Source organism: Atractosteus spatula, chromosome 14, assembly GCF_055471065.1.
Source record: "Atractosteus spatula isolate fAtrSpa1 chromosome 14, fAtrSpa1.hap1, whole genome shotgun sequence".
Classification (NCBI taxonomy): Eukaryota; Metazoa; Chordata; class Actinopteri; order Semionotiformes; family Lepisosteidae; genus Atractosteus; species Atractosteus spatula.
The window spans coordinates 12,563,235-12,575,378 of record NC_142719.1 but is presented as its reverse complement, the minus strand read 5'-3'; the positions used below and the strand labels follow the sequence as shown (position 1 = coordinate 12,575,378).

The window sequence follows — 12,144 nt, the reverse complement described above, 5'->3', positions numbered from 1 at the left end:
AAACAGCATCTTCCAACAATCCAGTGGGATTGTTTGAAAGTGTTCTTTCTAACCTTGATCTTCAGTGTGTGTCAGTGCAGCCGTTATCAGTGCTGCTGCTCTTTTGTCTCTCTTCATGTTCTCAGCAGGTCTCTTCCCTCGTCTTCTTCAGTCCTGTACTGATCCAGTGCTCACTCTTCTGGTCACTCATGAGCCCTGGGTGTTTCCTCTGGCTGGTGGCCGGGTGGTGGGAGCCATGCGGGTGTGGGCAGGAGCCCAGACGCGTGCCTGGAGGGGCTGCTCTGCTGTCACCCGCTGTGTCCAGGACAACTTCACAGCCTACTGGCTTGCTGGGCCTGGTGCAGCACTGCCTGCTCCTCTCCTGAACCTCATGCAGGATGAGCCCACATGACAGACGTCCAGACACTTGGGAAGCTGTGATGGTGAACAGCCTTTCCTGTCAAACAGTAAGACCACAACACCTAGAAATCCCCGCGCAGCTACGTAGACATCTGCATTGGATCCCTTAGCTCTTGGTTCTCTGATCATTTCAGCCCAGTCTTGTCGTCTCCACACTGTTCCATCTCCCAGCCAAGAGCTGAGCAATCTTGTAGGACTTGGCTGACTCTTTTAATTGACTTCTTTATTATCAGACCATGGAAGACGATTGTAAAGCATTTGCCAGAAAAAAATGTTGTGCAAGAAAACAATTGAGAGCTGTTGTTAAGCTATAAGGAACACTACACACTTTTTCAAAACCTTTTTCAATTTCTTAATTTTTATCTAACACAGTTCAACAATGAGCCTTCCTATTCTTGATTTTCTATACAACTGCAGTATGAGGAGATGGATGGTGTAGCCTTCATTTGACTTTGTTCCACGCAAATGACATTTGTTTCCATCAAGAGTATCATCCTATTCTTATACTGTAGTTGTTCTCCTTGTGTTTCTGAATTCCTGCTTTGTTCTCTTTCTTACAGTGGTTTAAATTAATCTCTGATCATTTCAAAGTTTTCACTCCTACCGTGTGAATTCGTATATGGGAAATCTCATTCACTTTGCATTCAGAGGTGGCTCATGTTTATTTAAAAGGATGCATTTAGTTGAAAGAATGGATATATTTGAATTTGTAGCATTTATCATGTTAGTACAGTACTGTTTTATGGATGGATATTTAGAAACTATGTTGGCTTTCTAAACTCGTTACACAATATTATATTTTGTTATACAAGAATTTGTACAAATATTCTTGCTGAAGCCAAAGCTATTTATTTGCTTTCATTAACTTGATGACTGTCACAAATTATATAAAGATAAAGTATATATACATGGCCTATACCTCGAGTGTGATGGGTGAAAAGGACATAGCTTTAATGTACAGTATGTATTCCCCGTTAGTATTGATGACGTAATCACAACAACTGGTATGCCGTATGTTACGTCACAAAGGTTGCCATAGTACAGAAGGACCGTGGTTTTTTAAAATTACACTGTACCTGCAGCTAGCTTGGTGTAATTCCTCGCGTTTGCTCTGTCTAATTTAATATAATTGAATTAATATAAACAATTAACACACTTTATTCTGAGAAAGATGGGAAGAAGACGTCGTAGGAAAGCCCGCGGTAGTGTTCCTGCACCTGTTAAAACCGATCACATGGTTTCTGAGGTAATGCTCTGGAGGCTATGGTCGGGGCGCCGCCTCCATCATATTACTTCAATTAAAGTAGCTTTTTACATAAAAGATTTACATTGTTTTATAGATGATGTACATATCTAGCCAGGCATGTATGAACCTGTTAATCGCTGGTGAGCAGTTTTAAAACGTTAACGTTTTTCCTTGCAATTCTGTTAAGCGGAGTTAATATCAGTTACGTTCAAATAAAATTAAAAGGTTAAAATGGAAAGCAAAATACTTTTAAACTAGTTTACGTCGTTTACTTTAAATTGACGAAGTTGTTACGTTCAATTACGTTTTACTTATGTATTCTTGTAACGCTTTTAATTATTTTATCTAACACTCGGTTATTTAATAATCAATCCTAGTCAATCCTTTAAGACACTGTTTTTCAAAATCATATATTTAATACAGTCCAAGCCTACTGGACAAAAGGAATAGCCTGGTTTGGTGCTCTTATGTCAACTGTTATTTTTTCTGTTTAAAAAGTAATGTCACTAAGGTCAGTCTTCAGCTGGAAGTGAAATGTGAATTTTTACTTCAAAACCGGCTTTTAACGAACGACTCGATCAAGTTAGTGAACGCATGCTCGGCCAAAAAACAATTTAAAGATATGCATGTATTTATTATATTTTAACCGTGTGTTTTCTTGTTTTTGCTATCTTCACTAACACATCACAGACATCGAGGACGGTGGGAAGTGTAATAAAGTTTGAAATATACTCGCGTGGCGTGTTCTCATTCAGGCTGTCTCTCCTCTTTCCCTAACAGCAGGCACTTCAGGAGACAGTGGCCCTCAAGCTCAAGGCTCACCTGCAAGCTGGCGATGAACCAGCAGATCATGGGAGCGTTTCCAAGACCGGACAGGTCAAAGAAATACCCCCAGGCGCTGACCAGGGTAAGCAATAACATGACATCTCTTCACAAGCAGCTTGTGAAGCTTAGCAGTTCTAATTATTCACATTTTACTTGCATTGTCAATAACAGCATTCATTCTCGATACAGCTGTTACACAGTCGCACCGTAGTTATTGCACTCATTTCTGTATTCTAAGATGAGGTCTATTATTTGAGAGAAATGGGCTATGTACTGGGAATTAGAAATTCAAGTAGGGAGCTGCGTCAGCATGTGTAGGTTGCAAAGGAACAGGTAAAGGTTTATTCCATGTTGAAAGGAAAAGAAAAGAGGCACAACGTTTCAGCTGTGGAGTCTTCTGTGATCAGGGGGGAGAGCACAGTCTCTCTTAGTATTTCTATTATTGCAGTTAATGATAGGGTTTTTTTTACAGCTGACAGCAGCCCTGATGTCAGTGTTCTCAGTCCACTTGAGGAGAACATCTCTTCAGTCTGCAAACCCAGATCTCACCTGATGCTGAGCAACTTTTTATTTGTAAGTAAGACAGGGTGAAAACATTTTAAGGACCTCAACTATTGAGGACTATTGTGGAATCCAGGGGTGGATTGTGTTTTAATGGAAAAGTGAGCATTCACAAAAGCATAATCAGTATCTTACTTTTAGTCCTTTCCTTAAGTCAAAACTTGGAATAACCTTTTTAACAATGACCTTGGCTTCTAAAGTTCTATGTCACTTAAACTGATCACTGTACTTCCAAACACCTTTGAACAGCTCTTCTGTCAGACTGATAGAATTGGGCCTTGTGGTTTTGTTATATTCAAACAATAACTGCGAACATACAAGTGAATTTCTGAAATGTTGTTCATAGAAGCAGATGCAAACAGTGATTTCTTTGCTAGCTGTTTACAGTATCTTTCTACTTTATTTGTGTAATTGCAGAGTATTTTGGAAATTGAAAATGACATGGAGACAGAGAAAGAGGCCTCAGATGTTTTTGGCAATGAAACAAGTAAGACCAGCAGAGGCAAAGAAGGGTTCAGGGCAAACGCACACTGTTATACATCCATAAAGAAAATCTGTAATCATACAAATCTTTTCCAATAATCAAAAATCACAAGTGCTTTTAGACCAGGCTGGGATATGTTTGCCTTACTAACTGCCCTGTATTAACAGACGTAGTGAACTGAAGCAATGGATATTTCTCCTCTCTTCAGGAACAGATTCTGTCCATCTCATGTTCTTGGGAAAGATGAGCCACACTTCATCTATAGTAGAAAGTTCAGGAATCGTCACGAAGTTCAGGAATCAGAAGCGCTCTGCTTTGTGAGTCTTTCTTCTCTGATTTTGTATGTCATTTCAGTGGGCAGATATATGGTCACGTCATGTGTTTCAGATTTTGTAAAGCAGAGGTGCGATCCTGAGTATTACCATATGCCACCATGCAGTAAAACATCAGTAAAAATATTATTTATAATTCCTTGTAATTCATCTTTATTTTTAAATGTGCAGGACTCTCTGAAGAGTTTGTCAGATTTTAAAGTAATTTTGCACTGATCAAAATCCATTGCTTATGTTTTTACAGAGAAAGGAAGATAGTAAAGGACATAAGAGGAATAGTGAGTACATATGAGTATAAGTTCTTTGGGGCAAAACAATCATAATGATGAGTAGTGTGCTTTAGACACTGCATCACTATCAGTATGATAAATACACCCAATATACTGAGGTTGTCTTCAAAGTGTGGAGGATATGACATGATGTCAATCTTGTAGAGAATTTGTTTGCTGTACTGAGCACTAGTGACTGTGCTCTACAGGCAGCTTTTTGGCCAATGCCGCCATCTAGTGAAACAAGTACTCAACAGCACCTGGTACCTCCTTTCTGGGGGTAACTCGAGAGCTTTTTTAAGGATATCTCATAAAACTAAGGGAGACTGGTCACCTCTGGTATCCCATACTGGTAGCTGCTTCAGTAACTTTCACTTGACTCAGAGACTAACACACCTGATTCAACTGTTTTTCAGATTTCAGAATGTATACAATTATACCGTAACAATGTATTAAAGTTGTTTTGTGTATCCTAATAATAACAAAGTGGGGACCCATTTAGTGTATTTCTGTTCAATTAAGGACTTGTTTGTCTTGTATTTGTCTTTTTTTTAATAGGCTACAAATGAGGGGCAGAACCTCATTTTGCAAATTATAACAACAAGAATGGAGAGAGTGAGCCACAGGCCGATCCATGCCATTCCACAGCTTGGAGAGGAACAGTGCTCCCAGAAAGTGCTGCATATGGAGGCGTCCCCATGCAGCTCCAAAGTCTTGTTTAGCCCCTTGCTGAGCAACTTGTTTCCCTGCAGTGAGTTCACTCACTTAGATGCCTTGGGGCAGGCCAGGAAGAAGGCACCTCTGTGGCTGGATCCAGTCTCTAATTCCATAATAAACCCCATGTGTCAAGACTCGTGTGAGAGAAAGGACAGGGAGGTAGCACTGCACCCATCCCACCAAGTCCAGCGCTATCTCACACACTGCAATTCAGTTTTGGAGCTGGATGAGCCCCTTTCCCATTCAATCACATCAATCCTGCCTGAGAAATCTGAGGTGAGGGCTCAGAAAGTCATAATGAACAAGAAACCAGTCAAAACTCTCACCTTAGAGAATCTGGTGATCAAGCCTCAGTTCAGCTGCGTAGACATGGCTGTCCAAAAAATGGCTATAGAGGAATTTTCCCTTGAAGGCCATGGGACTGGAAGAGAGATTCAGAAATGCGTCTCATCATCGCAAGCATCATCAATGTCAGCACGGACTTCAGGAGTGCATCCTTCAATGACTGTAAGGGCAGTGACCACTCGCGTTGCCAATGAAAGGGACCGGACCTTTGCCTACAATCCAAAAAATACTCCATGCTCTTCCAGAATAACCTTGATCACACTCAGCAGATCTCCTCAGATCTTCACCCTGAAGATTGAGAATTTGGATGGGAAGCCGACAGCGCAATTCCCTAACCACTCACGATACATCACTTTCAAGGTGAACAAGGGATGGAATTGTATTCCTCATTGCACGAATGAAAACAGATTGCTATATCTGAAATCCCTGCCTGGAAAAGAGAACAGCCTGCAAGAGACAAAAAAACACCCATCTCCCAGTTCACTGGTGTACAATGACAAACTATCAGTTCTCAGCAGCCTGATGATGAAATCCTTCATAGGATCTCAGATGACTGTTGTCACCTCTACAATTAAAGTGTTGTACATTGATCATCAAGGTGAGTATTCAGTTGCCTGCGCATTCAATATTCTTGTCAGAGTATATGAATATTGGGTTTTTCTTTTCTTGCTTAATGGAACCAACTTGTATTATTTATTTAACAGACTGTATGTTAATCAAAAGCAGGCCATTATTGTGGGGTTATTCATGGTAAAGTTACCTTTCTCATTGGTATAGTAGTAGTGTCCCATGTGGAAATAGCCCTTAATCACTATTACACACTTCTGGCTCTTGAAAAGTAGGCTTGTTTGTCTGTTTTTTACAGGATAGATATTATGGGAAAACATGTCAGCTGTGGTTTTATGTTAGACACTTCAGCCTATTTTTTTTTCCACTTTAGCGCCATTAAGTTAAAGCAATCTTAGGAGATATAAAGCTTCTGAATCTGAGTTCTTGTTCTCACTCCAAATTGAACATTTTTTTTGTGAACACAAACCATTTCTCTCTTACAGACCTCAGGCAGGCAGGCTTGCCCTCTATAGAAGGGGTGTCAGCCAAAGAGGACGCCTGTGCAAAAGGGGTTCAGTATGCAGAGAGTCCCCAAACCGTATGTGTCCAGGATGAGGACTTCTCCGGAACCAGAATGTCTTGTGAAGTGGTTGACAGCAAACAGACATGCAGAAACCCCACTGAAACAGGAATGAGAGTTTCTGATAAAGAGAGCTCTTCTGAGATGGTGGTGAGACCCAAACTATTTTTGAAGGACTTGGGAGAATCAGCTAAGGGCCAGTCCAGATCGGGCAAAAGAATTCCAAATCATTCCCAAAATATATGTGTCCCACTTCTTCAGCAGCAACTGAAGTCTTACAATAGCAGGGAAAATTCTTCATCCTCCTGTTCCCCCACACATGAATTGGTCAAATTCAGTGGCCAAAGCTGTGCAGCGGCACCATCGGTGCCCTCTTCAGAGTGCCTCGCTGTGTGTTCTGAAACAGTGAAAGAAATTATCTCCACACTGCTCTTGGAGATAGTCCCAAATTTGTGTAGAGGAGGAAGCCCATGGTATGTGTCTGAACATACATTCCTGATCCACTCTCTGTTCAATAATGTGGTGAAGCGGCTGTCTGCTGTCCCAGGGATGACGGTCTGCAAGAAGAGAGAAGAAAGCAATGTCTGCTGTCAATCCGGGACCATCAGTGAGATTGTACACAGTGTTCTCAGACAACTGGAGAAGGGATATGATTCCATGTACATTATCCAGTTTGCAGTAGCTGCCAAGAATGAGGTGGTTCTCAACAGCACTGCACTGCTTGTGGTTAAAGAGATTTTAAAACTAAAACCAAATAAGTCTGTGATTTCCCACCAGAAGTCTTCTACCAATATGAGCACAAGACACCCTACTGTAAATCTGAGGGAGGCTGATCCTCCTTCCATATCCTTGCCCTTAGGTTTAGTAGAGGAAGTAGTATCGTGCCTTTTGCTGAAAATAGATCCTGAGTTTTCAAAATCACTGGATCCCTCTTCCAAGCCAGATGGGCTGCCAAGGTTTCAGTTTAGCCAGATGGCCTTGCATATGATTTACCAAACCTTGGCTGCACTGATGAATGCCCCTGGGGTGTCTGTAGTCCAAGAGGAGGGACACAACACCACCTTTCCACCACCTGACAAGATTAAAAATGCTGTGAGCTGCATTTACAGAGAACTTGTCCAGAGAATGGGCTCAAAGTTTGACCTTCAGTTAGCAGTGGCTTCCCAAAGCCCGGCTGTGATCAAAAGGATGATAGCACATGTGACCCGCGAAGTCTTAAAAATCCTGGTTTCAGGGAGCGAATGTTCCAGTCCGTGTATCCTTTCCTCGGGGCCTGCTGGCACTTTTGACCTGGCCCCAAAGGAATCTGAGATGAGCTGTGACAGAGGCACAGAAGAAGTACTTTCTGAAAAAAGCTGCTGCACAGCTGTGAAGGAGGCTGTAGAAATACATGAAAGCTGTCTGCAACCTAACAGCCAAAGTGAACTTTCTAAATCAGACACCTTTTCCTCCACAAACCTGAAGAGTCATTCTGGCCAGAAAGCCTCCTGTCAAGTGGGTTCTGCAGCTGTCGATGGTGCCCTGGATTCAGTAGCCTTTCACAGTGCAGCTCCAGGCTCGGTCCCAGCTCTAAAGGAGAACAGCTCAGGCTATGCCATGGCTGCTGAACCACTGTCGTTGCGGGAGAGAGCAAGAGATGAAAAGGGAAAGCCTGGAAAAATAAAGGAGGAGGCCAAAAAGGTAAGCACAGGGATGAGCAATGTAGATGTCAAACGCTTGGAGTGATTGTTTTTATATAACATTTTGTTGGCAGCATGTGGAAAAGCTGCAGACACAGTATAAAAAAGTTTTTGAAGTTTTTACATTTCTCTACTTAACTACCCAAATTGCACACCCCAGTAACTGATGCATAGCCCCGTAGTATTGAGGACTTTTGGGTAGGAACTTAATACAAAGAGCTTTTCCTGGTATTTGTCACGATTATAGTTCCCCCTCCTTAAGGGTGCTCCAGCCCTTTCACTAAGACTTTATTCTCTGCACCTGTTCCCTATTCCCAGCCCACCTTAAAAGCCAGGCGCTGACGCTCATCCGGGCTCTGCATCTGATTTCCATATCGTGCGAGTCCGGGACCAGGAGGCGCCTGGTCCCGTTAAGGTTTTAACCTCTGTTCCCGTTCCCCGTCCGCCGGTTCCGACCCGGCCTTCGTGGTTTTAATTCTTTCTTCTGATGGATCTTCTGGTTTTGGACTTACCCTTGTGTTTTGGATATTCCCTAAGGACTACTCTCTAGGATTGTTCGCCTCGGCCACACCTCCCCCGTGCACCAGCGCACCTTGGACACGCCCCCCTGTCTTCAGCCCCGTTTTCCTGCATGACGTTTCCCTAGTGTTTCCCCACTCCGTCGGACTGTGTCGTCCGCATAGGGTCCGGAAGGAACTGGTCGTTACAGTATTGCTTGTGATGGAATAATCTAACCTCATGTTCTTTGTCTATACACAGGCCAGCCAGAAATCTCTGAGCCTTGATAAAGGAACACAATACAGTGAGGCTGAGGGCCACCAAGCAGGTGAGTCCCCCAGAAATGATAGCATGTCCCACCTGGTCATTTACAGATAAATGGAGATTGCTCATCATTCCATGGAATGTTCTCTTTTTGTTTAAAAATTGATGTCGTTATTGTGGAACTTATCAACACCATAACAACTGAATAAGTGAACTGATGTTTTTAAAGTGCATTAATGTTTTTTTTATTTTTAGCATACACACTCAAGCTTTCTATTGAGCAAAAGTTTAATATGGGAGAAATGTTCTGCTCTCTCTTTTCAGATTCTCCATCTCCTGCAGTGGAAACTAAAAAGTCCAAGAAGAAACGTAAAAACATCTTTAAATTATTCTCACAGGCAATGAGGAAACTGGTTTGTGTGAAGCCAGTGTTGGATGATTGATCTTCAGAAGAAGTCGTATTTTAATATATAGAATATTTTAGCATTTTAAGGAAAAAAACTCCATTTTTAAAATTTAATGTCACGGAATGAAAGAATGGGTGTGAGGCAGCAGGTGTCAATAGCCCAACGTCATCAGCATGACCAGAGTGTCATTTAGGACAATCTTTCAACCAGATGTTTCAGCAGCTTAGAATGATCCGTACATGCTGTATACTGTGTTGGGTAGGCAGTAATAGATATTGTAATTGCTACGCAATAAAAAGGGAATTATGAAGTATGACTGTCTTGTCTGGTTTGTTGGTGCAGTCTTGGTTCTGGGAGATATACTGTATATCTATCCTTTTGCAGAAGAAAAGGGTCCTAACATCCTTTAAAATTGCTAGAAGGCGTAGTTGGCTATAAAAGCAATCAAGGTTTCTGCATTGAAGGTTCACCATGTGTGACACTAAAGCATGCCTTTGTGTTGCGGTAGGAAAGTCATGTGAACACAGAGAGAACATATAAAAGCCAGGCAGATAGCAGCCCAGGTGTGGAACAATTTGAAACATAAAGAGAATGGTTCTGTCACCACTGATCGCAGCTATATTAATGAGCAAATTAAACACAGGATTACTTACCTGTTATGTCGACATGCAGTGTTGATTCATGTGACACTGTCGTGGTAATATGGGGATACCGGGGTCTGGCACAAAGGGGATCTTGATGGCTCACTCCCTCCCGGGTTCTCTGCACGACAAGACAGAAGTGCTCATGGGTGAGAGAGAGAGGTCTTAGCCTGCGTTTGGGCACATGAAAGGTGGGACATGTACCTGGCCATACATGCAGACAGACCACCAGGCACTTACAGCACTGCTCTCCACATCAGGCACTGGCCACTGGCTGCTCAGGCTCCACCGCTGGTCTGAGGAACTTCACCAATACAAGCGCAGGTACAATTCTTCCCTGCAGTTTGTTCCCGGAGATGACAATGTAGTGACAGACTTGCTGTCCCGCTCCACTCCCAGCACAACTGGTAACTGTGATCCTCAAGCCCAAACTCACCTACATGGTGGCTCTGAGGTTAAGGATCTGCGCCTGTGGCTGGAAGCTTGCTGGTTTGTATCCCATGGCTGGCAGAGGAATCCTACTCCGTTGGGACCCTGAGCAAGGCCCTTAACCCCAACTGCTCCAGGGGTGCCGTATAAATGGCTGCCCCTGTGCTCTGCCCCAAAGCTTCTCTCCCTGTCTCTGTGTCTTATGGAGTGCAAGCTGGGGTCTGTGAAAAAAGGCAAATTCCGAAAACAAGAAATTGTATATGGCCAAAAAGTGATCTTATCTTATCTTACTCCACTCTAAGCCACAGCCTCTCTTCAGGAGCTTCAGCAGACCTCAGGACAGGACCCAGTGCTTTCCCAGCTCCACACTTTCATATACTCGGGGTGGCCCTCCAAGGTCTCCACTGACCTGAGCCCCTTCCATCATGTTAAAGATGAGCTCTCCTGCTGGAATGAGTCGTGTGTCGTTCGGGGCACCTGCGCTGTTATTCCTGCCTGCCTTAAGGTGCGAGTGTTGCAGATGGCACACGAGGGCCACTTGGGAATAGTCAAAGTCAAACAGCAGTGTCTGGATCTGGTTTCGTGGCCAGGAAATGACAGAGACATCGAAACACTTATCAGGAACTGTGAAGCCTTCCTCCTGGGAAAGTAGGAAGTAGGAAAACAGAGAGCCTCGAACCACATCCAGCCCCCAGACTGGCCAGCCGAGCCCTGGGATCATCTCCAGCTGGACATCTGTGGGGAGCTGCATGGTGTCTTTCCCCATCACAGTTTCCTCATTATGGTTTCTAATTTGCTCTTGAAATGGCCTCCACTAGATCGGTCACCACTCAGGCAGTCATTGACTTCCTGGATTCCCTCTTTGCCCACTGGGGTTACCAACCAACAACACCACCGGCAATGGGCCACCGTTTGTGTCCACTGAGTTTGGCTGACCAGGACATACGACACACTTGTATGGCCTTATACAACCCAATGGCAATCAGTGGGGTGAACGACTGAATCAGACAGTCATAAACGGCATCAGAGCCCACCTGACAGAGGCCTGCTCCTTCCCAACTGTGTTCCTCCGCACCCTGCTCCACTATTGGACTACAGCCACAGAACTGGCCATTATACAATATAAGAAGCCAAAAGTCTCCGAAAAAAAAGTGCATATATGAGCAAATTTTCACTGTCTAAGAAGGTGTTCATCTTTTATTAGAGATGCCTAGGAAGACGATCTCGATGTCAGTTTTTCAGATCGAGGCGGGACATCTGCACTCTGTAAGTTACACACCTCCTGCATTAGTGCACGTCGCTTATTAATACAATTTAAAATCGTGCACTGACTCCATATGACTAAAACCAATAGAATTGAATCTAATTCTGTAAAATTATCTGAAGGTAAAAGAATCAAAACAGCAAGAGATTTTTACGTATTTGGTCACTTCTGTTTGTCTTTTTGTGAATGTCTGTGATATGGCTTTTTTAAACAGAAAAGCAATTTTAACAAAAATAAGCATACAGTGGTCCCTTTTGATAACTTTTTGGTGGGTTTTTGATCGTACATGATTCATGCAGCCATTTCCTGAAAGATACTGATGCAGTCTTTAACAACAGGGCTGGGTACCTTGTTCCACGCTCTTATAACCTTTTAGGTAAGGAAGTGTCTTGGGCGTTTAAAAATTCAAAAGACTTCCGCAGAGTTGACTTTCCCAATGGTATAGTGTTATAGAGAACGCATGGGAACCAACACTAAAGCACCTGTTTGTCTACCATTTTCTTAATAAACAGCATCTTCCAACAATCCAGTGGGATTGTTTGAAAGTGTTCTTTCTAACCTTGATCTTCAGTGTGTGTCAGTGCAGCCGTTATCAGTGCTGCTGCTCTTTTGTCTCTCTTCATGTTCTCAGCAGGTCTCTTCCCTCGTCTTCTTC

The 12,144-nt window shown here is 43.1% G+C and overlaps 1 protein-coding gene across 1 annotated transcript; it reads left to right on the top strand.

The window, feature by feature from the left end:
* The first annotated feature begins 1,570 nt into the window (after nt 1-1,570).
* On the top strand, nt 1,571-9,261 carry LOC148820647 (uncharacterized). The gene is made up of 10 exons (XM_088933120.1): nt 1,571-1,645; nt 2,426-2,552; nt 2,943-3,043; nt 3,449-3,518; nt 3,724-3,832; nt 4,092-4,125; nt 4,675-5,776; nt 6,231-7,987; nt 8,746-8,812; nt 9,073-9,261. The coding sequence occupies exons 1-10, from the start codon at nt 1,571-1,573 to the stop codon at nt 9,189-9,191; spliced, it is 3,561 nt and encodes a 1,186-aa protein (XP_088789246.1). The 3' UTR covers nt 9,192-9,261.
* Nucleotides 9,262-12,144: the final 2,883 nt, after the last annotated feature.

Bases quoted from the DNA above. Each gene is read 5' to 3' on its own strand.
- LOC148820647 (XM_088933120.1), top strand. From the start codon at position 1,571: ATGGGAAGAAGACGTCGTAGGAAAGCCCGCGGTAGTGTTCCTGCACCT. The intron at 3,519-3,723 runs GTAAGACCAGCA...TCCTCTCTTCAG, and splicing joins TGTTTTTGGCAATGAAACAA to GAACAGATTCTGTCCATCTC. The intron at 5,777-6,230 runs GTGAGTATTCAG...TCTCTCTTACAG, and splicing joins GTTGTACATTGATCATCAAG to ACCTCAGGCAGGCAGGCTTG.